Here is a 27,768-nt window from a genome sequence, read left to right on the forward strand (position 1 = left end):
TGCTGGTGTCTCAGCAGGTTGGATGACTGAGTGAATCCTTTCCCAGACTCAAAGCAGGTGAAAGGCCTCTCCCCAGTGTGAACTCACTGGTGTGAAATCAGATTAGCTGATCGCCTGAACCCAGTCCCACAGTGAGAGCACCTGAACGGTCTCTCGTCAGTGTGAACACGTTGATGGGACATCAGGTCCCCGGAACTTTTATAGCACTTCCCGCAGTTTGGACATTGAAAAGGTCTCTCCTCACTGTGAACTCGCTGGTGCGTCAACAGATGGGATGAATCAGTGAATCTCTTCCCACATTCTGAACAGGTGAAATGCCTCTCTCCAGTGTGACCATGCTGGTGTCTCAGCAGGTTGGATGACTGAGTGTGTCCCTTCCCACACTTGGAACAGATAAATGGCTTCTCCCCAGTGTGAATTCGTTGGTGCACAGTCAGATGAGATGATCGCCTGAACCCAGTCCCACAGTAAGAGCAGCTGAACAGTCTCTCGTCAGTGTGAACACGTTGATGGGACATCAGTTCCCAGGAACTTTTGTAGCACTTCCCACAGTCCAAGCATTTAAAAGGTCTCTCATCAGTGTGAACTCGCTGGTGTTTCAGTAGGCAGGATGAACGAGTGAATCCCTTCCCACACTCGGAGCAGATGAACGGTCTCTCTGCTGTTTGACTGCACCGATGTCTTTCCATGTAATTGAATCCCTTCCCACAGTCCCCACATTTCCACGGTTTCTCCCTGTTGGGACTGCATTTATGTCCTGCCAGATTAGATGATTGGCTGAAGCCTTGTCCACACACACAACACGTGTACAGTTTCTCCCCACTGTGGACGGTGCTTTTTCCTTCCATGTTCAAAATCCGATGATATTCAGACTACGATAAACTGTGCAACTCCATCAGATCCTGATGTGATGTTTGGTTTCAGTTTCCTGACTGCAAATCCTCTCCTTCTAATATCCTGTGGAATTGATTTAAAACAGAAAGAGGGAGTGAGAGAGAACCCACAAAAACACAAAGGCAGGTTGTGAAACTGAGCTGAATGAATCTGGGAAATTGTGGGGCCGGCACGAGGAAAAAGTAACCACGAAAGATGCTGGATTGTCACAAAAACTCAACTGGTTCACTAAGGTCCACCAGAGAAAGGACCTTCTACACAGTCTGTGCCCATAAATTTCAAACTTGTGCCTGAACACTAAGGTCTAGGTCATAGGAGCAGGAGTCCTAACACTGACTCGTGGGGAAATCCACTTTCAACCTTCCTCCATTCTGAAAAATCATTACTCTCTGTTTCCAGTCACGCAGTTAATTTTGTACCCATGTTGCTGCTGCCCATTTTGTTCTGTGAGCTATAACTTTGCTCACAAGTCTGTTATGTGGCACTTTACCTAATGCCATTTGGAAGACCATGTACACCACATTAACAGCATTACCCTCATCAACCACACTGTTAACTCTTGAAAATCCTTAAGCAAGTTAGTTTAACATGATTTTTCCTTAACAAACTTGTGCTGACTTTCCTGAATTAGCCCACATTTGCTTAAGTGACTATTAATTTTGCCCAGAATTATCACTCGCAAGGCTAAACTGACTGGTCTGGTAGTTGCTGGGCTTATCATTACACCCTTTTTGAACAAAGGTGTATGATTTGCAATTCTCCTGTCCTCTGTCACCACTCATGGGTCCGAAGAAGTTTGGAATAATATGGTCAGCGCCTCCACAATTTCCACTCTGAATTCCTTCAGTATCCTTGGATACATCTCATCCAATCCTGGTGCCTTGTCAACTTTATCAGACAGCCTATATAATACCTTCTCCTTATCAATATTAAACACCACAAGTGTTTGAACTACCTGCTCTTTAACCATGACCTGTGCAGCATCATCTTCTTTGGTAAAGACAGATGCCAAATATTCATTTATACCTCATCCATACCCCTTGTCCCAATGGGTAAATCACCTTTTTTTAAATCCCTAACCAGCCCCTGTCTCCTTTTACCGGCCTGTTACTAGGTATCAGCCAGAGAAAGCGTTTTGATTTCCTTCCATGTTAGCTGCCAGTCTCTTCTCATACTCTCTCTTTGCTTCTCTTACTTTCTTTTTCCAATTTCTCTCTGAATCTTCTTTCTTTATCCTGTCTCTCGGTTGTATTAGCCACCTGATATCTCTGTTAGCAGATTTATTCATCTTCATCTTAATCTCTTATTTAGTGAGCTGTGGATATGTTAGCCACACCTTCCTCATTTGTAAGAATATGTCATTACTGTGTCTGATCTATTTCCTCTTTGAGGCAGCCCATTCCTCAATTACAGTTTCTCCTGCCAACCTTTGATTCCACTTTACTGGGTCAGATCCATTCTCACGCTATTGAAGTTGGCTTTCCCTAGTTAATTATTCTTTCTCCTACAAGTAACCTTTGCCAACAGACAGACAGGCAAACTGTTTACCTTCCAGATTTAAAGGCCGATAGAAGATTGGCTGTCTGGCAGGAGGCAGAGAGTAGGGATAAGGGGGTCCTTCTCAGGATGGCGGCCGGTGACTGGTGGAGTTCCGCAGGAGTCATTGTTGGGACCACAACTTTTCACTTTATACATTAATGATCTAGATGAAGGACACCCTGGCTAAGTTTGCAGATGATACAAAGATAGGTGGAGGGACAGGTAGTATTGAGGAAGTGGGGAGGCTGCAGAAGGATTTGGACAGGTTAGGAGAATGGGCAAAGAAGTGGCAGATGGAATACAACGTGGGGAAGTGTGAGGTCATGCACTTTGGTAGGAAGAATAGAGGCATAGACTATTTTCTAAATGGGGAGAGAATTCAGAAATCTGGAGTGCAAAGGGACTTGGGAGTCCTAGTCCAGGATTCTCTGAAGGTTAACTTGCAGGTTGAGTCGGTAGTTAGGAAGGCAAATGCAATGTTGGCATTTATTTCGAGAGGACTAGAATATAAAAGCAGGGATGTGCTGCTGAGGCTTTATAAGGCTCTGGTCAGACCACATTTAGAATATTATGAGCAATTTTGGGCCCGGTATCTCAGGAAAGATGTGCTGGCTCTGGAGAGGGTCCAGAAGAGGTTCACGAGAACGATCCCAGGAATGAAAGGCTTAACATATGAGGAACATTTGAGGACTCTGGGTCTATACTCGATGGAGTTTAGAAGGATGAGGGGGGATCTGATTGAAACTGACAGAATACTGAAAGGCCTGGATAGAGTGGACGTGGGGAAGATGTTTCCATTAGTAGGAGAGACTAGGACCCGGGGGCACAGCCTCAGAGTAAAGGGAAGACCTTTTAGAACAGAGATGAGGAGAAACTTCTTTAGCCAGAGAGTGGTGAATCTATGGAATTCATTGCCACAGAAGGCTGTGGAGGCCAGGTCATTGAGTGTATTTAAGACCGAGACAGATAGGGTCTTGATTGGGAAGGGGATCAAAGGATACGGGGAGAAGGTGGGAGAATGGGGTTGAGAAACTTATCAGCCATGATTGAATGGCGGAGCAGACTCGATGGGCCGAATGGCCTAATTTCTGCTCCTATGTCTTATGGTCTTATGGCTCCGGGTTAAGGAGAAGCTAAATTATAAAATTCTCATCCTTATTTTAAAGGCTGTGTTTGCTGCCGTTGTGCAAGCGCAGTTGTTCTGTTTTACTCTGTCTTCATAGGGTTAATCTCTCGTCCTCCTCAGACTCAAGTCACCATTGCAGACTCACCGCGAGGAAACTCAGACTGACCTGGTTACAGTGTCCATCAACCAGCCAATTCAGAACTCAGTCAACAGCAGAGAGCTTTGACTGTACATTCCTAATCACTGATGCTTTTTATAAACGCATACTGTTCTTTGAAATGCCTTGGAAAGTTTTATTACGTTAAAGGTGCTATATAAACACAAAGTGCTGTTGTTGATTTGGACATATAGCACTGTTCCTTCATCATCGCTGGGTGAATAACCTGTAACTCCTTACCAAACAGCATTGTGGGAGCACCTTCACCACACAGACTGCAGCGGTTCAAGAAGGTCAAACATCATCTTCTCCACAGGCAACTGGGGATTGGCAATATTTGCTGGTTGTGTTAGTGAAAGGGCAGTGGAGTGGGACTAGCTGACTTGCTCTTGCAGAGAGCCAGCATGTGCACAATGTGCTAAATGGCCTCCATCTGTATTGTAATCATTCAATGATTCTATGACATGATGAGAAAGGACCTACACTGGAGGCCAGGGACCAACTTCTGTAACCAACACCCACCCTGATACAAACCGGCTCTTAATTGGTCCGTCTGTGTTTCTAGACTCGGTTCTGTGAGCAACACCTGCAATAAAATAATAGCAAAATACTGCAGCTGCTGGAAATCTGAAATAAAAAGAGAAAATGCTGGAAATACTTAGCAGATCAGGCAGTATCTGTGGAGAGAGAAACAGAGTTAACATTTCAGGGTGTGCAGAATGGATTACAGGGAATAAAAATGGTGCAGAATTTGATGGTCAATATAAGCTCAGAAGTGGAAGAGAAATGGATTATAGCATAGGAAAAACAATTCCTGACTGTGAAAGATACTGTGGGAAGATAAAGCTGGTAAGAAAGCAGCACATGGTCTGGGGATGGGCAGTAGAGGAAACCTTATTTGGACACAATCAGCAGAAGTAACAGTTAAATGCCAAACGCAGCTAAAATGCACCCAGTATTAGAGACAGGGGAAGTTAGACAATGACAGAGAGATGATCAGGGAGGGCAGAGGTGAAACAGAGCAAAAGATGGACATGGATTCAGATCCACAGGAAAGGAGCCACACTAGCCCCAGACCGATGGAACCTCTAAAAGATAACAGAGCAGAGAACTAAAAGCTCCAAATTGTAGATGAATGGTCAAAAATACTCAACTCTGAAACAATTTCAGTTTTCAACTTTAAACTCTCCTGCTGGATCCTGCAGCTGGAAAGATGTCAGAAACACTGGAGTCAGAGAAAAATCTCACAGTTGAGGAAATACCCGGGGAGCGGGGTGATGTCACCGCGCAATTGTCGATGTGTGATGATGTCACAGTGTAATTGTCGATGTGTGATGATGTCACAGACACGAACGGAACATCTGGGTCTGTGCAAACCAGTGACCACCACACATTATGAAGGATGGGAGGGTCCTTGAGAGGGGGCAGAGGAGATTTATCAGAATGGGTTGAGGGATGAGGGATTTTAGTTGCAAGGTTAGGTTGGAGAAACTGGGATTGTTCTCCTTGGAGCAAAGTAGATTGAGGGAAGTTTCAACAAAAGGTGCACAAAATTATGAAAGGTTTACATAAAGTAGTTAAAGAAAAGCTGTTCACAGTAGCAGATCATGAAAGGATTATAGGTCACAGATTTAAAATTTTGGGTAAGATGTACAGGAGGGATGTGAGAAAGAAATGTTTGCACAGTGAGTGATAATGACCTGGAACTCAATGCTTACACTCAGAGGCCGATAGAATCCAGGTCCTGAATTTCTATCCTGGACTGAGTGGCAGGTTTGGGAAACGGTTCATACAGAGCATTAAAAAAGGAGGATCCAGGTCCCGATGAATTGAGTGACTCTGTCAGATCTCATCCGTCTGTAAATGTTCCCCTTCTAACCCCCTGTAAAAGGAGTTTCCAAAATCCATCCCTGTCAGTCCAGGATAGAAATACACATTCTCTGCTCCTGCTACCTGGACCAGGATGACCGCGCATGCGCCCTGCTGCACATTGCCCCCTATAAAGATGGCGGCCGTTAACCCGGGCCTGCGCAGGGAGAAATCCAGACATTCTCGGTCCGTTTTCTGCAAACACAAAACCGGTACCTTGTTATTTCGGGCCTGAGGCCTGCACTGTGTCTTTATGAAGCCTCCCTGCCCACTCCGCTGGCTCCATTCCTCCTCACACACCCACTAACTCTGTTAGTTTGCTCCACTCGACATTCTCTCACCCGCTCTGAGCAGCTTCAGTCACAGACCAGCACTGCGCATGCTCATGAAATGGGCCGCACTGCGCATGCTCCAAGCACACACCCTAGTTCGCATGTGTACTGTTGTGAGGATAGGGCACATTCTGGCCCCTGTTGAAGGCTGGGTAACCAGGCTGCCATTGAGAGGTCGTTTTTTTGAATAGAAAATTATGTTTTGTGATCCGATGACGAACGAAGCCCAAGACCAAAATATAAAATTATTCAGTCAATTGGTATGACAAACAAAGTGCATGGGTACTCTGCCATAATACTGTCCCAGGTGTAAATAACTGCAGTAAAACTACCTACATTTAGATGTGAACTCACTGGAGTCTCAGTCGGCAGTGTGAACAATTATTTTTTCTTCCCATACACAGAACATTTGAACTCTGTCTTGTCCGTAAGAACAGCCGGTGAACAATCCTTTCACAATGTCATTTTACCCCTAAATTCCAGAACCATTGTGCATGGATTTGGGAGGTAAGCATGATTTTGGAGACGGAAGAGTGGTCGGAGATTGGATGCGAATTGCAAGGATGTCGGGGACAAGGATGTAGTCGTGGGAGGGAGAGAAGCAGCAGAGGCAGCTGATCTCAATTGTCTCAAGATTCTCAAGATTGTCTCAATCTTAGTGACAAATAACTAACTTGTGTTAGAGATGTTTTTGAAAATTCAACATCCTCTGTATTTGACAGAATGTTGGTTTATTTGAGCTTTATCCAGAATATTAACCTTATAACTGGGCTGGAGTTTATTAACATCAGCTGAAACAGACCCCAATGGGTATAGTTCATTCTTGTACATTATTAACAGCAAAATCCAATCACTGTAGTTCGTTGTGAAGTCGTTGATGTCTCGGCAGGTGGGATGACTGAATGCATATCTTCCCACACTCGGTGCAGGTGTACAGCATCTCCCCAGTATGAGAGCGCTTGTGTAGAGAGAGGTGGGATGATTGCCTGAATCCAGTCCCATAAAGAAGGAATCTGAACGGTCTCTCATCAGAATGAATACATTGCTGGCGGATCAGTTCCTGAGAACTTGTAAAGCACTTCCCACAGTCTTGAAATTTAAAAGCTCTCTTTGATGTGCAATCAGATTGTATAAATTAATGAATCTCTTTCCACACAGCGCAGATGAATGGCCTCTCCCCAGTGTGAACTCGCTGGTGTGTCTGCAGGTGGGATAACGGAGTGAATCCCTTCTGACACTTTAAGCAAGTCAATGGCCTCTCCACAGTGTGAACGCTCCAATGAGTTTCCAATTTCGATGGGTAAAAGAATCCCTTCCCATTGTCAACATTTGCACAACTGCTTTCAGTTGTGACTGCATTTATGTTTTGACAAGGTCAGATGATCGGCTGAAATCTCATCCACATGCAGAACACTGTGAATGGTGCTTTCTTCTCCCATTTTCAAAATCCCACAATTCTCTGCGGCCCAGAAACCACTCTGTCCAATAGAAACGCCCTCTGAAGAAGGGTCATACAGACTCGAAACTGCTGTCAGGCGTCGCAAGGGCCAAAGACATAAAAGTTCATTCACAAATGTTACAGGAACGGATAGGTTATAATCGCCAGGAAAGGCTAAATAGCCTGAAGCTCTTTTCTCTGGAAAAGAGAAGGCTGAGAGATGACCTGATAGAAATAGGATAAAGAATGGAGTTGGTAGCTCAGGAATGAAAACAATGGCTTCAATCTTCCCAAAATTTAATTGGAGAAAATTTCTGCACATCCACAAACATTCTGATAATCTAACAAAAGTGGAGAAGTCGAGAGAGGTGTTGCTGAGGTAGAGCTGGGCACTGTCAGTGTCCATGTGATAACTGACACTGTGTTTTCAGATGATGTCACTGTGGGGAGAATGTTGCTGAGAAATAAATGGAGGCCAAGGCTGGATCCTCTGGGGACACCAGAGGTAACTGTGGGAGTGGGAAGGGAAGACAATCCAAGTGATTCTCTGACTATGATTAGATAGAGAATGGAACCAGGAGAGAGCAGCCCCACCCATGGACGACAGTGGAGAGGTGTTGGAGCAGAATGGCGTGGTCAACCTTGTCAAAGCAGGTCGAGAAGGGATAGTTTCCCTTTGCCACTGTCACATAGGATGTCATTGGTGGCTTTGATCTGAGCTGTTTCAGTACAGTGGCAGGGGCAGAAACCTGATTGGATGGATTCAAGCAGGGAGTTCTGGGAAAGATGGAGATGGATTTGGGAGGTGTGAACACTTTTCAAGAGTTCAGAGAGGAACTGGGGATTGAAGATGGGTCAATACTTTGCAAGGACAGTAAGAGTTAAGTAATTGTTTTTTGAGGAAAGTGTGATGATTTGAAGGAGAGAGGGATAGTACCAGAAGAGAGAGAACTGTGAACAATATCAGTGAACATGGGGAAGTTGGGGGATCAGCAGTTTAGTGGGAATACGGTCGATGGAGCAGGAGGTGGGTCTCATGGACAAGATGAGCACTGAGAGGGCAGGAAGGGGGATGGGAGAGAAGCTAATGAAAGATGTGGGTTCACAGCTTGGACAAGGTGGAACATTATAGAGGCAGTTTGTCCCAGTAGGCTAGTGGAAGGGAGGGAAGCAGCAGAGGCAGCTGATCGGATTGTCTCAATCTTAGTGACAAAGAAGGTGCATGAGCTCCTTACACTTGTTGTTAGAGGTGAGGATGGAGGAGAGAGGGGAGAGGGAGAGCCCTTCCAGAGAAACTAACTTGTGTTAGAGATATTAACAAGACTCAATATGCTATATTTAACACAAATATATTTTATTTGTCCTTATCCAGAATATTAGCCCCAATAACTGGGCTAGAGTTTATTAACATCAGCAGAAACAGACTACAATGAACAAGGTTCAGTCCTGGATGTGATTAACAGCAACATCCTGTTCATTATTTGTGAACTCGCTGGTGTCTCATCAGTTGGGATGACCAGGTGAATCCCTTCCCACACTTGGAGCAGCTGAACGGCCTCTCCTCAGTGTGAATTCGCTGGTGCTTCAGGAGGTCAGAGGACACAATGAATCCCTTCCCACATACAGGACAGATGAACGGCCTCTCTCCAGTATGAATTCGCTGATGTCTCAGCAAGTGGGATGACTGTGTGAAGCCCTTCCCACAGTGGGAGCAGGTGAACTGTCTCTCCACAGTGTGAATTCGCTGGTGTCTCAACAGATCGGATAAATTAACGAATCCCTTCTCACACTCAGAGCAGATGAATGGTCTCTCCCCAGTGTGAACTCGCAGGTGTGTCAGCAGGTTGGATAACTGAGTGAATCGCTTCCCGCACTCGGAGCAGGTGAACTGCCTCTCTCCAGAGTGAATTCGCTGGTGCCTCAGCAGGCTGGATGCCCAAGTGAATCCCTTTCCACACTCGGAGCAGGTGAACGGCCTCTCTTCAGTGTGAATGAGCTGGTGTCTCAGGAGGGTGGATGAATCAATAAATCCCTTCATACATACAGAACAAGTGAAAGGCCTCTCCCCAGTGTGTGTGCGCTGGTGAGTATCCAGCCTGGATGGATAATTGAATCCTTTCCCACAGTCTCCACATTTCCATGGTTTCTCCCCACTGTAACTGCATTTATGTTTTGACAGGTCAGATGATCGGCTGAAGCCTCGTCTACACACAGAACACGTGTACGGTTTCTCCCCACGGTGAACGGTGCTTTTTCCTTCCATGTTCAAAATCCGATGAAATTCAGGTTACCACTAATTGTGCGACACGGTTAGATTCTGATGAAACATTGGGTTTCCCAATTGAAAATCCTGGGGAAATATTTAAATAGACAAAAGTGAATGAGAGAGAAACCACAATATCACAAAAACAGGTTGTGAAATTGAGGTGAATGAATCTGGTAATTTGTGGGGCCAGTACGAGGAAAAAGTGACCATGAAAACTGCTGGATTGTCATAAAACCCCAACTGGTTCACTAATGTCCTTCAGGGAAGGGAACCTGCCAACTGGTCAGGGACTATACAAAACACCAGCATCTACTGGGGGAAATAGAGAGGGAGATGGGAGAGGCAGGGGGTGAAGGAAAGGGATTTTATGCATCTGCAATTCTACCAACATCTCCCAAACCCTCAGCCTCCATCCCCTAGAAGGACCTGGGTAGATGTATGCGAACACCATCACCTCCAAGTCACACACTATCCTGATTTGTTTAACATCCAGTGTTGGATGAACAGAAATTTCCTCCATTTAAATATTGGGAAGATTGAAGCCATTGTCTTCAGTCCCTGCTACAAACTCCACTCCCTAACCATCAATGCCATCCATCTCTCTGACAACTTTGAGGCTGAGCCAGACTGTTCACAACCTTAGTGTCATATTTCACCCTAAGCTGAGCTTCTAACTACATAGCACTAAGACCGCCTATTTCCACCTCAGTAACTTTGCCTGCCAATAAAATAATAGCAAAATACTGCAGCTGCTAGAAATCTGAAATAAAAAGAGAAAATGCTGGAAATACTCAGCAAGTCAGGAAGTATCTGTGGAGAGAGAAACAGAGTTAACATTTCAGGGGTGCAGAATGAACTACAGGGAATAAAAATGATGCAGAATCTGATCATCAATATAAGCTCAGGGGTAGAAGTGAGATGGACTATAGCACAGGAAAAACAACTCCTGACTATGAAAGACATGGTGGGAAGCTATAATTGGTAAGCCAGCAGCACATGGTCAAGGCAGCAGTTGGCAGAAGTAACCCTAAAATGCTAAACAGAGCTAAAATACACCCACTATTAGAGACAGAGAAAGTTAGACAACAGCAGAGAGGTGATCAGGGAGGGCAGAGGTGAAAAAGAGCAATGGATGGACACAGAATCAGATCCACAATAAAGGAGTCACACCAGCCACAGAGCTGTCTGACCTCACACAGATAACAGAGGACTAAAAGCTCCAAATTGTAGATGACTTGTCAAAACTACTCAGCTGTGAAACAATTTAACTCTTTTTAGCTTTGGAAACTCCTGCCGGAGACTGTAGCTGGAAAGATATCAGAAGCACTGAAGTCAGAGAAAAATCTCCCAGTTGAGGAAATACACTGGGAGCGGGGTGATGTCACCGTGCAATTGTCGGTGTGTGCTGATGTCACAGTGTAATTATCGATGTGTGATGATATCACAGACATGGACACAGAACATCTGGGTTTGTGTAAACCACTGATCACCACACATTATGAAGGATGTGAGGGTCCTTAAGAGGGTGCGCAGGAGACTTACCAGAGTGGTTCAACGGGTGAAGGATTTTAGATTAGTTTGGAAAAACTGGTGTTGTTCTCCTTGGAGCAAAGTAGATTGAGGGGAAATTTGATAGAGTTATACATGTTTATGATTGGTTTACATGAGGTAGTTAAAGAAAAGCTGTTCACATTATCTGATCATAAAAGTGTTATGGGACACAGATTTAAGTTATGAAGCAAGATTTACAGGAGGGGTGTGAGCAAAAATTTTACACAATGAGTGATAATGACCTGAAACTCATTACTTACTCTCAAAGGTTGATGAATCGAGTGAGTCTGTCAGATCTTGATCTGATGTTTGGTTTGAGTTTCCCGTCTGCAAATCCTTCCCACGTGATATCCTATGAAAAGATTACAAAACAATCAATCACTGTCAGTCCAGGACAGAAATTGAGAAATATTTCTCTTGGTTTGAGTTTGCTGTGTGTAAATCCTCCCCTTCTAACCCCCTGGAAAAGGAGTTTCCAAAATCCATCCGTCAGTCCAGGATAGAAATTCACAACATTGTCTCCTCCTGCTACCTGGACCAGGATGACCGCGCATGCGCCCTGCTGCACAGCCGCTCCCCCGGGCCGAGCAGAGGGAGACCCAGCCATTTCCGGCCTGTTCGCTGCAAACGCGGGGCCTGTAGTTTCTTATTAAGGCTCTGCGGCCTGCACCAAGTGTTTTTGAAACCTCCCTGCCCACTCCGCTGGCTCCATTCCTCCCGCACACCCACTAACTCTGTTATTCTGCTCCAGTCGCCATTTTCTCACCCACTCTGCGGCTCCAGTCACAGGACAGCACTGCGCATGCTGAGGTAATAGCCCGCAATGCGCAGGTGCGAATCAGACTCCGCACTCCGCATGCGTAAGACTCTGGCGCTCTGGATAGGGCACATTCTGTACCGCATTGAATGCTGGGTGGGAGGACGTAATTGCATATCAAATAAATTTTTCTGATCCGATGGTAATTGCAGTTTTAAGGCCAAGATATAAAATTATACAATCAATTGATACAATAAATTGCATCGGCCTCTACCATACTTCTATCCTGGGTGTAATTAACAACAGAACAAACCCCTACAGAGAGAATTGAAGAGAAGAATGAGATTTTAAAAGGCTTCAGCCAACAAACATCACCCGACAGTACCACAAACAGAACAGCTGCCCTTTTAAACAATGAATGTGCAGCAGGGTGTAATGAAATCTGGAGCTGTGTGGCCCTGCTGGATCCCAAACTGAACATCAGTGAGCAGGATTTTGGTGAGTAAGAAACCAGAATTAGAGGAACAATGAGTTTTTAAAATCAGAGATTGATACAGTTCTTAAGGAGGCCATCCAGCCCATCATGTCTGTGCTGGCTCCACTTTCCTGCCCTTTCCTCCTAGTTGTGCAACATTTTCCAATTGAAGAATTTATCAGTTTTGAAATTTGCTTACACCACCGTTTCAGCTGTTGCATTGCAGACCATAAGAAATCAGTGCAGAATGATATATCTCATGTCATATCTTCTTATTTTGTCAATTACCTCAAGCTTGAGCTGCCTCCTTACCAATCCCTCTGGCACTGGAAACAGTCTTTCCTTTTTAAGAGGGTTGGAGACTAGCAGAAGTTCACAGAGATAGGGGTGGGCGAGGTAATGGAGGGAATTGAACAGAAGAATGAGAATTTTAAAGGCTTCAGCCAACATACATCACCCCACAGTACACAGTGTGCTTCACAACTAACAGAACAGCTGCCCTTTTAAACAATGAATGTGCAGAAGGGTGAGGGTTTTTTCATCTAAATATCACAAATGGATGCAGAGTGAGGGGATCAATCTCGGTATCTTTAATTAACAGCAACATGGAAAAAGGGCAATGAATGATCTTGAAAAACCTGAAACTTGATTGGTCAACTCAGGTCAATCCTTCCAGGCCCGCGATTTGTTCCAGAGGAACCGGCGGAGGGTTCATTCGCACCCACAAACCCCAATAAAATCCTGCAGCTCCGAGGCTTTTACCCGGGAGCAGGCCCAGGTTAGCGGCCGCCATCTTGTTCCAGCGGGGATCAGGGAGCATGCGCGGTTGTCTTGGTGACGCAACAGAGAGTGGGCGGGGCTTCACGGTCCCAGTGACCAGGGGAGAAATGATTGATTCAATCAAAATACTGCGGATGCTGGAAACCTGACACAAAAACAAAAATGCTGGAAAAACTCAACAGGTCTGACAGCATCTGTGGAGAGAAAGACAAAGTTATTGTTTTGAGTCCGTGTGACTCTTCATCAGAGAAATTATTGATTATTTGATTTTATTCTCACTCTTCACACAGGGGCTGGAGAACTGAACCCAGCTACAGTACAGAGAGGGAACAATCTCGGAGTGGAGAAAATAAATGGTTGCGATGGTGTGATGTGTTTGGATTTCAGCACAGGAGAAGCAACAGTGTGAGGGACAGCTTTGGGGGAGCAAAGGAGGAGAAATGTTGGATGAAAATTAGAATTGTTTTTTCAGAATTTATAGCCTGTGATGACTTTTGTAAACACATTTTACAGGGTAATTTGAAGGGGAGGATTTACAGACAGGAAACTCAAGCCAAACATGACATCCACATCTGACAGAAACACTCAATTCATCAGGACCTGAATCAGCCTTTGAATGTGTAAGGAGAACTGTTTGTCTATTCTGTCGGAGGGAAAATATTTCAAACATCAGTGTGACTGGAAAGGCAACAAGACACATACGCACATTGGAGTGAATTGACTGTGGAAAACGTTTTAACCAGTTACACAGCTTGAAGAAACATCACATCATTAACAGCAGGGAGAAACCGTACCTGTGTTTTGTGTGTGGACAAGGCTTTAATTGATTGTCCAAACTGGAGAAACTAACGGACACTGGCACCATGAAGAAACTGTGGAAATGTGGGGACTGTGGGAAGGGATTCAATTATCCATCCCTGTTGAGAAACCATCAACGCATTCACACAGGGGAGAAGCCATTCACCTGTTCCATGTGTGGGAAGGGATTCACTCAGTCATCCAACCTCATGATACACCAGCGAATTCACACTGAGGAGAGACCATTCACCTGCTCTGTGTGTGGGAAGGGATTCAATCGGTCAGTCAGACTCATGTTACACCAGAAAATTCACTCTGAGGACCGACCATTCAGCTGCACTTCCTGTGGAAAGAGGTTCACATCTCCATTTAATCTCAGTGCACACAAACGTGTTCACACCGGGGAGAGGCCATTCACCTGCTCCATGTGTGGGAAGAGATTCACTCAGTCATCCAGTCTGCTGAGACACCAGCGAGGTCACATTGAGGGGAAGCCATTCAGCTGCACTTCCAGTGGAAAGAGGTTCCAGCCTTCTTCTGTCCTCAGTGCACACCAACGAGTTCACACTGGGAAAAGTCTGATCACCTACTCTGGGTGTGGGAAGGGATTCACTCAGTCACGATATTTGCTCAGAAAGCGAATTTACAAGTGACTGCAGGTGTTGGATTCTGCTGTTAACCATGTCCAGGCTGATGGTCTGACAATATTATTACTGCCGCATCTTCATGACCTCCTCCTTCTCTGTTGGGAGATAGGATCCATTCCATAGGACATGAGTAATTCAAGAATGATCACAATGTGCAAAAAAAAAGGTGACAGAGGAGATTGCCACAGCTACAGAGACATCTCACTCCTCAGTATCACAGGGACGTCCTTCACTAGGGTCAAGCTTGAAAGGCTTCATCTACTTGCAGAGCGAGTGTATCCAGAAGCACAGTGCGGTTTCTGTGCTGGCAGATCTACAGTGGACATGATCTTCTCCATACGCCAGCTACAAGAAAAGTGTAGGGAACAGGATAAACCTCTTTACCTTACTTTACTAGATTTCACTAAAGAATTCAACTCCATCAGCAGGGCAGGACTGTAGGAGACATTAGAAAAACTTGACTGTCCACCAAAGCTGCTCAGTATCATCCACTCCTTTCATGACAACAGGCCGTGTACTGTACAGGTTCATGGCAGAATCTATGACAGTTTCAGGATGAAGAATGAAGTGAAACAGACACCAGTACTGAGAACAAGAACCCACAACGAGACCTGATCAACACGAATAATAATAACTTCTGTCAGGGAGATAGAACAGGGAGGTATGACATTGAATGATGAGATAAGTAATGAGACCTGTGCATTTCAAGTTGAGAAGGGGATTGGATTAAATCATTGCTTCCCAAAATTTTTCCCCGTGTGACTCCATTTTAATGACTCAGCTTCATGTGACCCCAGATTGAAATTTGTTGAGGGGTGTGAGAATTGTTGAGCAGGAGTTGGGTGTGGGGGGTGGGGCTGATTATTAACAGATTATTGTGTTTGGACTCTGATTATCAATATATTAGCATCCTGATTATTAATCTTATTGGATCATGATTATTGAAACAATTAGCAAATGACTATAATGTAATTGGACCCTGATTATTGATTCAATAGGAATCTGATAGTTCATTGAAATAATTCTGATTATTAATGTATTCGCATCCTGATTATTGCTGCAATAGGCAGCCTAATTGTTAATGCAGTTGGAATCATGTTATTAATGTAATTAGATGCTGATTATTAATGTAAAAGGACTCTGATTATTAATTTCATAAGACACTGATTATTAATGTAATATGATGCTGATTCTTTTTGTAATAGGTCACTGATTAATAATGTAATAGGACACTGACTATGAATGTAATCAGGCACTGATTATTCGTGTCATTAGATCCTGATTATTAATATAATAGGACACTGATTATACATGCAACTGGGTGTTGTTAGTACATATCTGAAAACTGATGTAGTGCTTTTGGATGATGTCACCAAGTGGCAATATGTAGATGAGAAATAGGAGGGGCCAAGGATAGATCCTTGGGGGACACCAAGTACAAGGACTTTGGAGAGGAAGGGGAGGTTGGAGATGGGGCGGTAGTTTGCAAAGACAGTGGAGTCAAAATTGTTTTTATCAGGATGGTTGATGGTGATGGATTTAAAGGTGAGAAGGTCAGTACCAAAAGAGAGAGAACCATTAACAATATCAGCTACATGGAGAAGTTGGGTGATCCGCAGTTTAGTGGGAATAGGGTCAATGGAGCAGAAGTTGGGCCTCATCAACAAGATGAGCATTGAGAGGGCATGAGGGAGATAGGAGAGAAACTGGAGAAAGATGTGGGTTCAGGGCTCGGACAAGGGGGATCTTTACAGACAGTTTGTCCCGGTGGGTTAGTGGAAGGGAGGGAAGTAGCAGAGGCAGCTGATCGGATTGTCTCAATCTTAGTGACAAAGAAGCTCCATGGGTTCCTCACACTTGTTGTTAGTGAGGATAGAGGAGACAGGGTTGAGGGAGAGACCTTCAAAAGGAACTTTCTTGTCAAAGAGATATCAAAAAGATTTGACACACAGTATATTTCATGTAAACCTGATTTATTTAACTTTTATCCAGCATATTAACCCCTATAACTGGGCTGGAGTTTATTAACATCAGCAGAAACAGACCCCAATGAATATGGTTCAGTCCTGGATGTGATTAACAGCAAAACCCAATCACTGTAGTTACTTGTGAATCGCTGGAGTCTCAGTGGGTGGGATGAGGTAGTGAATCCTTTTCAACACACGGAGCACGTGAACGGTCTCTGCCCAGAGTGAACTTGCTGGTGTCTCACCAGGTGGGATGATGAGCGAATCCCTTCTCACACTCAGAGCAATTGAACGGTCTCTCCTAGTGTGAACGCGTTGATGGTTCCTCAGTTCCCTGAACATTTATAACAATTCCCGCAGCCTGGACATTTAAAAGGTCTCTCTTCAGTGTTGGAATCTTGGTGGGAGATAATTTCCCCAGAAAGTTTAGAGCACTTTCCACACTGGATGCAGGTGAACGGTCTCTCCCCAGTGTGAACTCTCTGGTGTCTCAGCAGGAGAGATGAATGAGTGAATCCCTTCGCAAACTCAGAGCAGGTGAATAGCCTCACCCCAGTGTGACTGTGTCGATGAATTTCCAGCTGGGATGGGTAATTGAATCCTTTCGCACAGTCCCTATATTTCAACAGTTTCTCCCCAGAGTGACTGCACTTGTGTCTCGACAGGCCAGATGATGGGCTGAAGCCGGTCAAAGCTGATTTATTTGACTTTTAGCCGGAATATTAAGGCCCATAACTGGGATGGAGTTTATTAACATCAGCAGAATCAGATCCCAATGCACACGGTTCAGTCCTGGATGTGATTAACAGCAAAAACCAATCACTGTCGTTACTCATGAACTTGCTGGTGTGTCAGCTGGGTGGAAGAATCAGTGAATCTTACCCTACACTGAGAGCAGGTGAACGGCCTCTCCCCAGTGTGAGTGCGCTGGTGTGCAGTGAGTTGAGATGACCACCTGAACCCAGTCCCACACTAAGAGCAGATGAATGGCCTCTCGTCAGTGTGAACACGCTGATGGGACATCAGATCCCAGGAGCTTTTATAGCACTTCCCACAGTCTGTGCATTTGAAAGGTTTCTCCCCAGTGTGAACTCGCTGGTGTTTCAGGAGTTTGGATGAATGAGTGAATCCCTTCCCACACTCGGAGCAGGTGAACGGTCTCTCCCCAGTGTGACTGCGCCGATGAGTTTCCAGCTCAGATGGGGTTCTGAATCCCTTCCCACACTCCCCACATTTCCACGGACTCTCCCCGCTGTGACTGTGCTTGTGTCTCGACAGGCCAGATGATCGGCTGAAGCCTCGTCCACACACAGAACACGTGTACGGTTTCTCCCCACTGTGAACGGTGCTTTTTCCTTCCATGTTCAAAATCCGATGATATTCAGGTTTTGATAAATTGGGCGACTCTGTCAGATCCTGATGTGATGTTTGGTTTCAGTTTCCTGAATGAAAATCCTCCCCTTCTAATACCCTGTGAAATTGATTTAAAACAGAAAAAAGGAGTGAGAGAGAACCCACAAAAACACAAAGGCAGGTTGTGAAATTGAGCTAAATGAATCTGGGAATTTGTGGGGCCGACACGAGGAAAAAGTGACCATGAAAACTGCTGGATTGTCATAAAAACCCAACTGGTTCACTAATGTCCTTCAGGGAAGGGAACTTGCCACTTGGTTTGGGCCTATACAAGACTCTGGCCTCTATAAGAACATACGAAATAGGAACAAGAGAAGTCCTAACACCCCGTCGAGCCTGCTCCACCATTCAATACAATCGTGGCTGATCTTGGGCTTCAACTCCACTTTCCCGCCTACTCCCCATATCCCTCGACTCCCTGAGAGACCAAAAATCTCCCCATCGCAGCCTGAAATTTTTTCAATGATGGAGCATCCACAACTCGATGGGCTGGAGAATTCTACGTGACAAGAGGGCCAGAAAAAGAGAGAGACGAGTGGGAGAGGCAGAGGGAGGAGGTTACTGAACAAAACACAGGATGTCAGTAAACGGAATTCGAGCACATGAGATTGAGGTAATATACTGCTATAGATTGAGAATTGGTGAACAGACAGAAAACAGAGAGTAGGAATAAATGGCTCATTCTCAGGATGGCAGGCTGTTACTTGTGGGGTACGGCAAGGCTCAGTGCTTGGCCCACAGCCATTCACAGAATCACACAGTGCAGAAGAGGCCCTTCGGCCCATCGAGTCTGCACCGACACGTGAGAAACACCTGACCTACCTACCTAATCCCATTTACCAGCACTTGGCCCATAGCCTTGAATGTTATGACGTGCCAAGGGCTCATTCAGGTACTTTTTAAAGGATGTGAGGCAACCCGCCTCCACCACCCTCCCAGGCAGCGCATTCCAGACTGTAATCACCCTCTGGGTAAAAAGGTTTTTCCTCACATCCCCCCCTAAAGCTCCTGCCCCTCACCTTGAACTTATGCCCCCTTGTGACTGACCCTTCAACTAAGGGGAACAGCTGCTCCCTAACCACCCTGTCCATGCCCTTCATAATCTTGTACACCTCGATCAGGTCGCACCTCAGTCTTCTCTGCTCCAATGAAAACAACCCAAGTCTATCCAACCTCTCTTCATAACTTAAATGTTTCATCCCAGGCAACATCCTGGTGAATCTCCTCTGCACCCCCTCCAGTGCAATCACATCCTTCCTATAATGTGGCGACCAGAACTGCACACAGTACTCCAGCCTCACCAAGGTTCTATACAACTCCAACAATACCTCCCTACTTTTGTAGTCTATGCCTTGATTGATAAAGGCAAGTGTCCCATATGCCTTTTTCACCACCCGAACATGCCCCTCCGCCTTCAGAGATCTATGGACACACACTCCAAGGTCCCTTTGTTCCTCAGAACTTCCTAGTGTCATGCCGTTCATTGAATACTTCCTTGTCAAATTACTCCTTCCAAAGTGTATCACCTCACACCTTTCAGGGTTAAATTCCATCTGCCACTTATCTGACCATCCCATCTATAACTTCCTGTAGCCCAAGACACTCAACCTCACTGTTAGCCACCCGGCCAATCTTGGTGTCATTCCCAAACTTACTAATCCTACCCCCCACATAGTCAGCTATGTCATTTATATAAATGACAAATAATAGGGGACCCAGCACAGATCCCTGTGGTTCACCACTGGACACGGGCTTCCAGTCACTAAAGCAGCCTTCTGTCATCACCCTCTGTCTCTTACAACTAAGCCAATTTTGAATCCACCTTATCAAATTACCCGGTATCCCATGTGCATTTGCCTTCTTTATAAGTCTCCCATGTGGGACCTTGTCAAAGGCTTTGCTGAAATCCATATAAACTACATCAACTGCACTACCCTCATCTACACATCTGGTCACCTCCTCAAAAAATTCAATCAAATTTGTTAGGCATGACCTCCCTCTGACAAAGCCATGCTGACTATCTCTGATCAAACCTTGCCTCTCCAAGTGGAGAGAGATTCTCTCCCTTCAGAATTTTCTCCAATAGTTTCCCTACCACTGATGTGAGACTCACTGGTCTGTAGTTCCCTGGCTTATCTCTACAACCCTTCTTAAATAGCAGAATCATATTAGCTGTTCTCCAGTCCTCTGGCACCTCCCCCATGGCCAGAGAGGAATTAGAAATTTGGGTCAGAGCCCCTGTAATCTCCTCCCTTGCCTCCCTCAGCAGTCTGGGACACAAATCAACCGGACCTGGAGATTTGTCCACTTTTAAGCCTGCCAACATCTCCTTGTCACTCCCTATATCAACTTGCTCAAGAACCTTGCAGTCTCTCTCCCCAATTTCCATACCTTCATCCTCATTCTCTTTGGTGAAGATGGATGTGAAGTATTCATTCAACACTCTACCGATATCTTCTGGCTTCACTCATCGATTGCCCACTTGGTCCCTAATGGGCCTTACTCTTTCCCTAGTTACCCTCTTCCCATTGATATACTTATAGAATTTCTTGGGATTTTCCCTACTTTTACCACAAACTATAGAGATGATTTGAAGGCACCCATTTCAGAGACAACTAAATTTTCACATGCTCATCCTTGTTTTCCTCCACGGTTATGATCATTCCTATCTCTGTAGCCTCTTCCAGCCTCACAATTCTCCCAGTGATATCTGCGCTCCTCAAATTCTGACTTCCTGAGAATTCCTGATTTTAATCACTGCATCACTGATTACCATCTTGTCAGTTTCCAAGGCACAAGCTCTGGAATTCCCTCCCTAAACCTCTCCACCTCATTAGCATCCTTTAGGATACTCCTTAAAATTGACCTCTTTGACCAAATTATTGGTCACCAGTCTGAATATCTCCTTATGTGGCTCAGGGTCAAACCTGGTTTTCTAACGTTTCTGTGAAATGTATTGGAGAACTGCATAACATTAAATGTGCGATATAAACACAAATTGTTGTTGTTGTTTTGGAAGATATATCACTGTTCCTTCATCATCACTGGGTGAATAACCTGTAACTCTTTACCTAACAGCATTGTGGGAGCACCTTCACCACACGGACTGCAGCGGTTCAAGAAGGTCAAACATCATCTTCCCCACAGGCAGCTGGGGATTGGCAATATTTGCTGGTATCTGTGGAGAATGAAACAGAGTTAATGTTTCAGGGTGTGCGGAATGAATTACGGGGAATAAAAATGATGCTGAATCTGATGGTCAATATAAGCTCAGAAGTGGAGCAGAAATGGACTATAGTGCAGGAAAAACAATTCCTGGCTATGAAAGATACTGTGGGAAGATAAAGCTGGTAAGACAGCCGCGCATGGTCGGGGGATGGACAGCGGTGGAAACCACATTTAGACACAGTTGGCAGAAGTAACATTAAAATCCTAAACAGAGCTATAATACACCCATTATTCAAGACAGAACAAGTTAAACAATGGCAGAGAGGTGATCAGAGAGGGCAGAGGTGAAACAGGGCAATAGAGGGACATGGATTCAGGTCCACAGTAAAGGAGTCACACCAGCCCCAGGGCCGTGAAACCTTTCACAGATGACCGAACATTAACTAAAAGTTCAAAGTTGTAGCTAAATGGTGAAAAAAAGTCACCTCTGGAACAATTTCACAGTTTTCAATTTTAAACTCTCCTGCTGGAGCCTGCAGCCTGAAAGATATCAGAAGCAATGGAGTCAGAGAAAAATCTCCCAGTTGAGGAAATACCCGGGGAGCGGGGTGATGTCACCATGTAATTACCAATGTGTGATGATGTCACTGTGTAATTGTCGATGTGTGATGATGTCACACACACGGACACAGAACATCTGGGTCTGTGCAAACCAGTGATCACCACACATTATGAAGGATGTGAGGGAGCTGAGGTTTATGTGAGGTAGTTAAAGAAAAACTGTTTCCATTAACTGATCGTAAAAGGACTATGGGACAAAGTTTAAAGATTTTGGGCAAGATATACAGGGAGGACGTGAGGAACAAATTTTACACGCTGAGTGGTGTCAATGCTTACACTGAAAAGACCGATAATATCCAGGTCCTGATGAATCGAGTGATTCTTGCAGACTCTGATGTGATCTTTCGTTTGAATTTCCCATCTGCAAAACCTCATCTTCTGATAGCCTGTGAGGGGAGTTTACAAAATCCATCATTGTCAGTCCAGGATAGAAATTGGGGAGGGACAAACATTACTCCTGGGTTGAGTCTGCTGTGTGTAAATTCTCCTCTTCTCACCCCCTGTAAAAGGAGTTTCCAAAATCCATCCCTGTCAGACAAGGATAGAAATGCACAATATTGTCTCCTCCTGCTACCTTGACCAGGTGGATCGCGCATGCGCCCTGTTGCACATTGCCCCCTATAAAAATGGCGGCCATTACCCCGGGCCTGGCGAAGGGAAAAATCCAGACTTTTTCGGCCCTTTCTCTCTAAACACAAGACCGGTACCTTGTTATTTTGGTCTGCGGCCTGCACTGTGTCTTTATGAATCTTCCCTGCCCACTCCGCTGGCTTCATTCCTCCTCACACACCCACTAACTCTGTTAGTTTGCTCCGCGCGACATTCTCTCGCCCGCTCTGAGCAGCCTCGGACACAGACCAGCACTGCGCATGCTCATGAAACACATCGCAACGCGCATGTGCGGGGAGCTGCTGTGTGGATAGGGCACATTCTGTCCCGCAGCGAATGCTGGGTGAGCCCTCCGCCATTGAAAGGTGAAAATGTGCAATCAACTCTGTCGTATAATCAGAACATGATGGATACCGTAGAGTCATGATATAAAATTGTTCAATTGAATCAATTCATCCAGCGACTGAAGTGTTCTGGCATTCAACATAATTTTCTCCAGGATGTAATGAACAGCAGAACAAACCCCTACATTTAGATCTGAACTCAATGGAGTCTCAGCAGATGGGGTGAGGTTGTGATTCTTTTCCTCCCATACATGGCACATTTAAACCGTGTCTTGCAGTAGCAGCGCTCTGGTTGTGGATTAAATCCTTTGAACTTTTAAAGTTGGAGGTTTTTTTATTCATTCATGGGATTTGGGCTTCAAGGGCTGGGCCACCATTTATTGCCCTTCCCTGGTTGCCCCTGAGAAGGTGGTGGTGAGCTGCCTTCTTGAACTGCTGCAGTCCATGTGGCGTAGGTATACCCACAGTGCTGTTAGGAAGGGAGTTCCAGGATTTGAACCCAGCGACTTTGAAGGAACAGCAATAAATTTCCAAGTTAGGATGGTGAATGACTTGGAGGAGAACTTCCAGGTGTTGGTGTTCCCATCTATCTGCTGCCCTTATCCTTCTAGATGGTAGTGGTTGTGGGTTTGGAAGGTGCTGTTGAAGGCACCTTGGTGAATTCCTGCAGTGCATCTTGTAGATGGTACACACTGCTGCTACTATGCGTCGGTGGTGGAGGGAGTGAATGTTTGTGGATGTGATGCCAATCAAGAGGGCTGCTTTTTCCTGGACGGTGTCAAGCTTCTTGAGTGTTGTGGGAGCTGCACTCATCCAGGCAAGTGGCGATCATTCCATCACACTTCTGACTTGTGCCTTGCAGATGGTGGACAGGCTTTGGGCAGTGAGGAGATGCGTTTCTCGTCGCACAATCCCTAGTCCCTGACCTGCTCTTGTAGCCACAGTATTTATATGGCTAGTCCAGTTCAGTTTCTGGTTAAAGGTAACCCCAGGATGTTGACAATGGAGGATCAGTGTTGGTAATGCCATTGAACATCAAGGGCCGTTGGATGGATTCTCTCTTGTTGGAGTTGGCCATTGCCTGACACTTGTGTAGCGTGAGTGTTACTTGCCACTCGTTAGCCCAAGCCAGGATATTGTCCAAGTCTTGCTGCATTTGGCCATGGACTGCTGCAGTATCTGAGGAGTCGTGATGGTGCATCATCAGTGAACATCCCCACTTCTGACCTTATGGTGGAAGGAAGGTCATTGATGAAGCAGTTAAAGATGGTTGGGCAAAGGACACTACCCCAAGAAACTCCCTTCGTGATGTCCTGGAGCTGAGATGATTGACCTCCAACAACCACAACCATCTTTCTTCGTGCTAGTTATGACTCTAACCAGCAGATAGTTTTCCCCCGATGCCCATTGACTCCAGTTTTGTTCGGGCTCCTTGATGCCAGACTCTGTCAAATGCGGTCTTGATGTCAAGGGCAGTCATTCTCACTTCACATCGGGAGTGCAGCTCTTTTGTCCATGTTTGATCCAAGGCTGCAATGAGGTCAGGAGCTGAGTGGCCCTGTCGGAATCCAAACTGGGCGTTAGTGAACAGGTTATTGCTAAGCAAGTGCTGCTTGATAGCACTGTCAGTGACCCCTTCCATTACTTTACTGATGATTGAGAGTAGACTGATGGGGCGGTAATTGGCCGGGTTGGATTTGTCCTGCGTTTTGTATGCAGGACATACCTGGGCAATTTTCCACATAGCCGGGTAGGTGCCAGTGTTGTAGCTGTACTGAAACAGCTTGGCTAGGGGTGCGGCATTTTCTGGAGCACAAGTCTTCAGTACCATTGCCGGAATATTGTCAGGCCCCATAGCCTTTGCAGTATCCATTGCCTTCAGCCATATCTTGCTATCACGTGGAGTGAATCGAATTGGATGAAGACTGGCATCTGTGATGCTGGGGACCTCCGGAGCAGGCCGAGATAGATCATCCACTCAGCACTTCTGGCTGAAGATTGTAGCAAATGCTTCAGCCTTATCTTTTGAACTGATGAGCTGGGCTCCTCTATCACTGAGGATGGGGATATTTGTGGAGCCTCCTCCTCCAGTGAGTTGTTTAATTGTTCAGCACAATTTACGACTGGATGTAGCAGGACTACAGAGCTTAATCTGATCCGTTGGTTGTGGGATTGCTTTGCTCTGTCTATCACTTGCTACTTATGCTATTTGGAGCACAATTAATCCTGTGTTATAGCTTTACCAGGTTGACACCTCATTTTTAGGTGTGCCTGATTCTGCTCTTGGCATCCCCTCCTGCACTTTTCATTGAACCAGGGTTGGTCCCCTGGCTTGATGGTAATGGCCAAGTGGGGGATATGCTGGACCATGAGGTTACAGATTGTGTTCGAGTACAATTCTGCTGCTGCTGATGGCCCACAGCGCCTCATGGAGGTCCAGCTTTGATTTGCTACATCTTCGAAATCTATCTCATTTAGTACAGTGGTAGTACACAACATGATGGAGGGTATCTTCAATGTGAAGGCGGGACTTCATCTCCAGAATGACTGTGCGGTGGCCACTCCTACCGATACTGGCGTGGACAAATGCATCTGTGGCCGGCAGGTTTGTGAGGATGAGGTCAAGTATGTTTTGCCCTCTTGTTAACAGGTGGGAAAACTAAATAAACCCCTTTGCTCACGTAAAGTATCTGAATGGGATTGCACAGGTGAGACTGTGTTGCTATATCTGTAAATAGGATGATAGAGTGAATCCCTTTCCATTTCCAGCTCGTGAATGATCTGTTTACAGTGTGAGTTTACCTGTACAGTTTCAGCTCAGGCATGGATCTCAACGCCTTCTGGTAATGGGTTCCACATTCGTAGCACTAAACAGTTAAAGAAAAGCAAAATGCTGCAGATGCTGGATATCTGAAAGAAAAACTGAAAATGCTGGAATTCTCAGCAGATCTGGTAGCTTCTGTGGAGAGAGGAAGTTTTCATTTCAGGTCTGTAACCTTTCATGAGAACTGCACTGCATCTGAACTGTTAATTATGCCTCTCAATCCAAAGATGCTGCCAGATGTGGTCAGGGAACTCAAGATGAAAAAGAAAATCCCTTCGAGGAATGGAATCCAGTGCGAATGAAGGGTGAACTGTCCGACTGACCAGAGACAGTCAAGGTACCTTTCCCTTCTTTAAGACGCTGGAACATTGACTCTGATGTTATCAGTGAAATTAACTGATCTGAGGTTTTGAAAGGACTCTTGTTACTGCACATCAGGAATTCAAACCTAATATCGGCTTCGGGACAATCAGAATACTTGGTAACAGACAAAACACCGAAAGGCTCGAAGGGAGATGGTCTAACAGAACTATTGACATTTGGGTAGTGTCAGTTTGAAGACTTGACTTACTCACACCCTGGTTGGGATACCTTACAGTTGGAACTTGTCTCACTTTATGTGGAACAATTGGTCAGCACATTTGCCTGTTGACTAAAAGGTTGATGGTTCGAAACCATGTAGGGATGCACTTTTCACTGTCCCCCCCCCCCCCCCCCCCATCAGCTTTCAATGTCACACAGTTCTGCTGTCAATGGTTATTTGAGATGCAAGAAAATATCGCCAAAATGTTGTCCGCTCTGCAGTTATCCAATGAGTTCCCACTTGAACACTTTTTAAAAATTACTTTTCTGTCAAATATAATGTGAATAGATTTGGAACTACTATGCCCCTTCATCTAACCCATTAGAAATCCATGAAATTATTAGATTTAAACAAGCCCATCAATTATTCTCTCTTCCTCAGCTCCACAGTGAGTGAGACAGGGAAAAGCAGAAAAGCAGCAATATTCTGGCCCCGCACTCTCCAGTCACCCGCTGCCAGCAGAAAGCGGCGACTGCAGCTTCAATCAGCGGGTTACTGCCCATCCCTGGGACACAAGACCTCCCACCCGGGCCAAACCTCCCAATACACTGAGCACAGGCTCAGGAAAACACAGGTAGATTATATCCCGGTCACTAAACCTCCGAGCAGCATTTACAGAATACCCGAGTGAGAGAGTCACAAATGAAGAAACACCAACTTTCTAAATCCTTTCACTGTAAAATTCTCCCATTTTATTGAAAATCTGACTGTTATGAATCTGAAAATGAGCACCATGGGGTTTGTGTTACCGAGTGACTTGTTTTCCATTGTTTCTCCGTCAGGTTTGCAATTCAAATTGTGTTGAATATTGAAGCGTATCTGTTATCAAAATGAGCTCACAAAGCAGGTAAATATTAAATCCAGGAACAAATCCTGAGGAAAATGGATCAAAATGCTTGGAAGGAGCTGCAGCTAAGTCACAGAAGCTGTGAATGATGTTACTGACGATTGGGTGGAAAGCACTGGGTCCTTGGTCTTCTGGTGGTCATTTCCTTTCCCTCCCAATGCAATCAGAGAGTTATCTCACTGTAGTAAGAGATATGGGTATTGCATTTCTAAATTCTAAATACCTGACCTGCTTAGTTGGTAGTACATGTGTCCCTTAATCTTTTTGAGCCCCATGTTGGGCGCTGTTGTTTTTAAACTTTGTTGCTTTATTGGTCATCCCCAGCTCTCCATTCTCCAGCAGTGTACTGCTCAAACTGAGTCTTTCTCCAGCCCACTTTGTCAATCTCACAGAGATTCAGACAATGCGGGGAGGCCACTCCCTGACCACCCGCCACAGGGTCAGGAACTGGGCGAGTGGCTTCCGGGCCTGAATAAGATCCAACAGGGAGTCCCCTCCTGTGTGCCACTGGACAGCAGCTGGGGTCAGTCTGAGGACCTGAATAAGAGTCACAGGAGCTGGAGGACTGAACCCAGCCAGAGCAGAGGGAGGGAGAAAACTGGGAGTGGAGGAAAAAAATGGTGGAGGTCGTGCGATGGGTTTGGATTTCAGCAGAGTGAAGATGGAGAGTGTGTCGGGTGGAGATTCGCAGCTTTGGGGGAAAAATAGAGGAAAAAAATATTCCACAGCAACGAGAATTCTTTGTTCCGAATTTCTATCCTGT

General features: G+C 45.3%; 1 protein-coding gene and 1 pseudogene across 1 annotated transcript; one reads left to right on the forward strand and one right to left on the reverse strand.

Annotated features, from left to right (window-relative positions):
- LOC144673362 (uncharacterized) overlaps nt 1-27,768 on the forward strand; it is a 59,426-nt pseudogene that overhangs the window by 6,667 nt on the left and 24,991 nt on the right.
- LOC144673359 (uncharacterized) lies at nt 16,511-22,448 on the reverse strand. The gene is made up of 3 exons (XM_078535248.1): nt 22,075-22,448; nt 21,081-21,187; nt 16,511-18,067 (listed from the first exon to the last, which is right to left on the reverse strand). The coding sequence occupies exon 3, from the start codon at nt 17,956-17,958 to the stop codon at nt 17,569-17,571; it is 390 nt and encodes a 129-aa protein (XP_078391374.1). The 5' UTR covers nt 17,959-18,067; nt 21,081-21,187; nt 22,075-22,448; the 3' UTR covers nt 16,511-17,568.

The sequence above is a fragment of the Cetorhinus maximus genome, unplaced genomic scaffold (genome assembly GCF_964194155.1).
Source record: "Cetorhinus maximus unplaced genomic scaffold, sCetMax3.hap1.1 HAP1_SCAFFOLD_353, whole genome shotgun sequence".
NCBI classification, from domain to species: domain Eukaryota; kingdom Metazoa; phylum Chordata; class Chondrichthyes; order Lamniformes; family Cetorhinidae; genus Cetorhinus; species Cetorhinus maximus.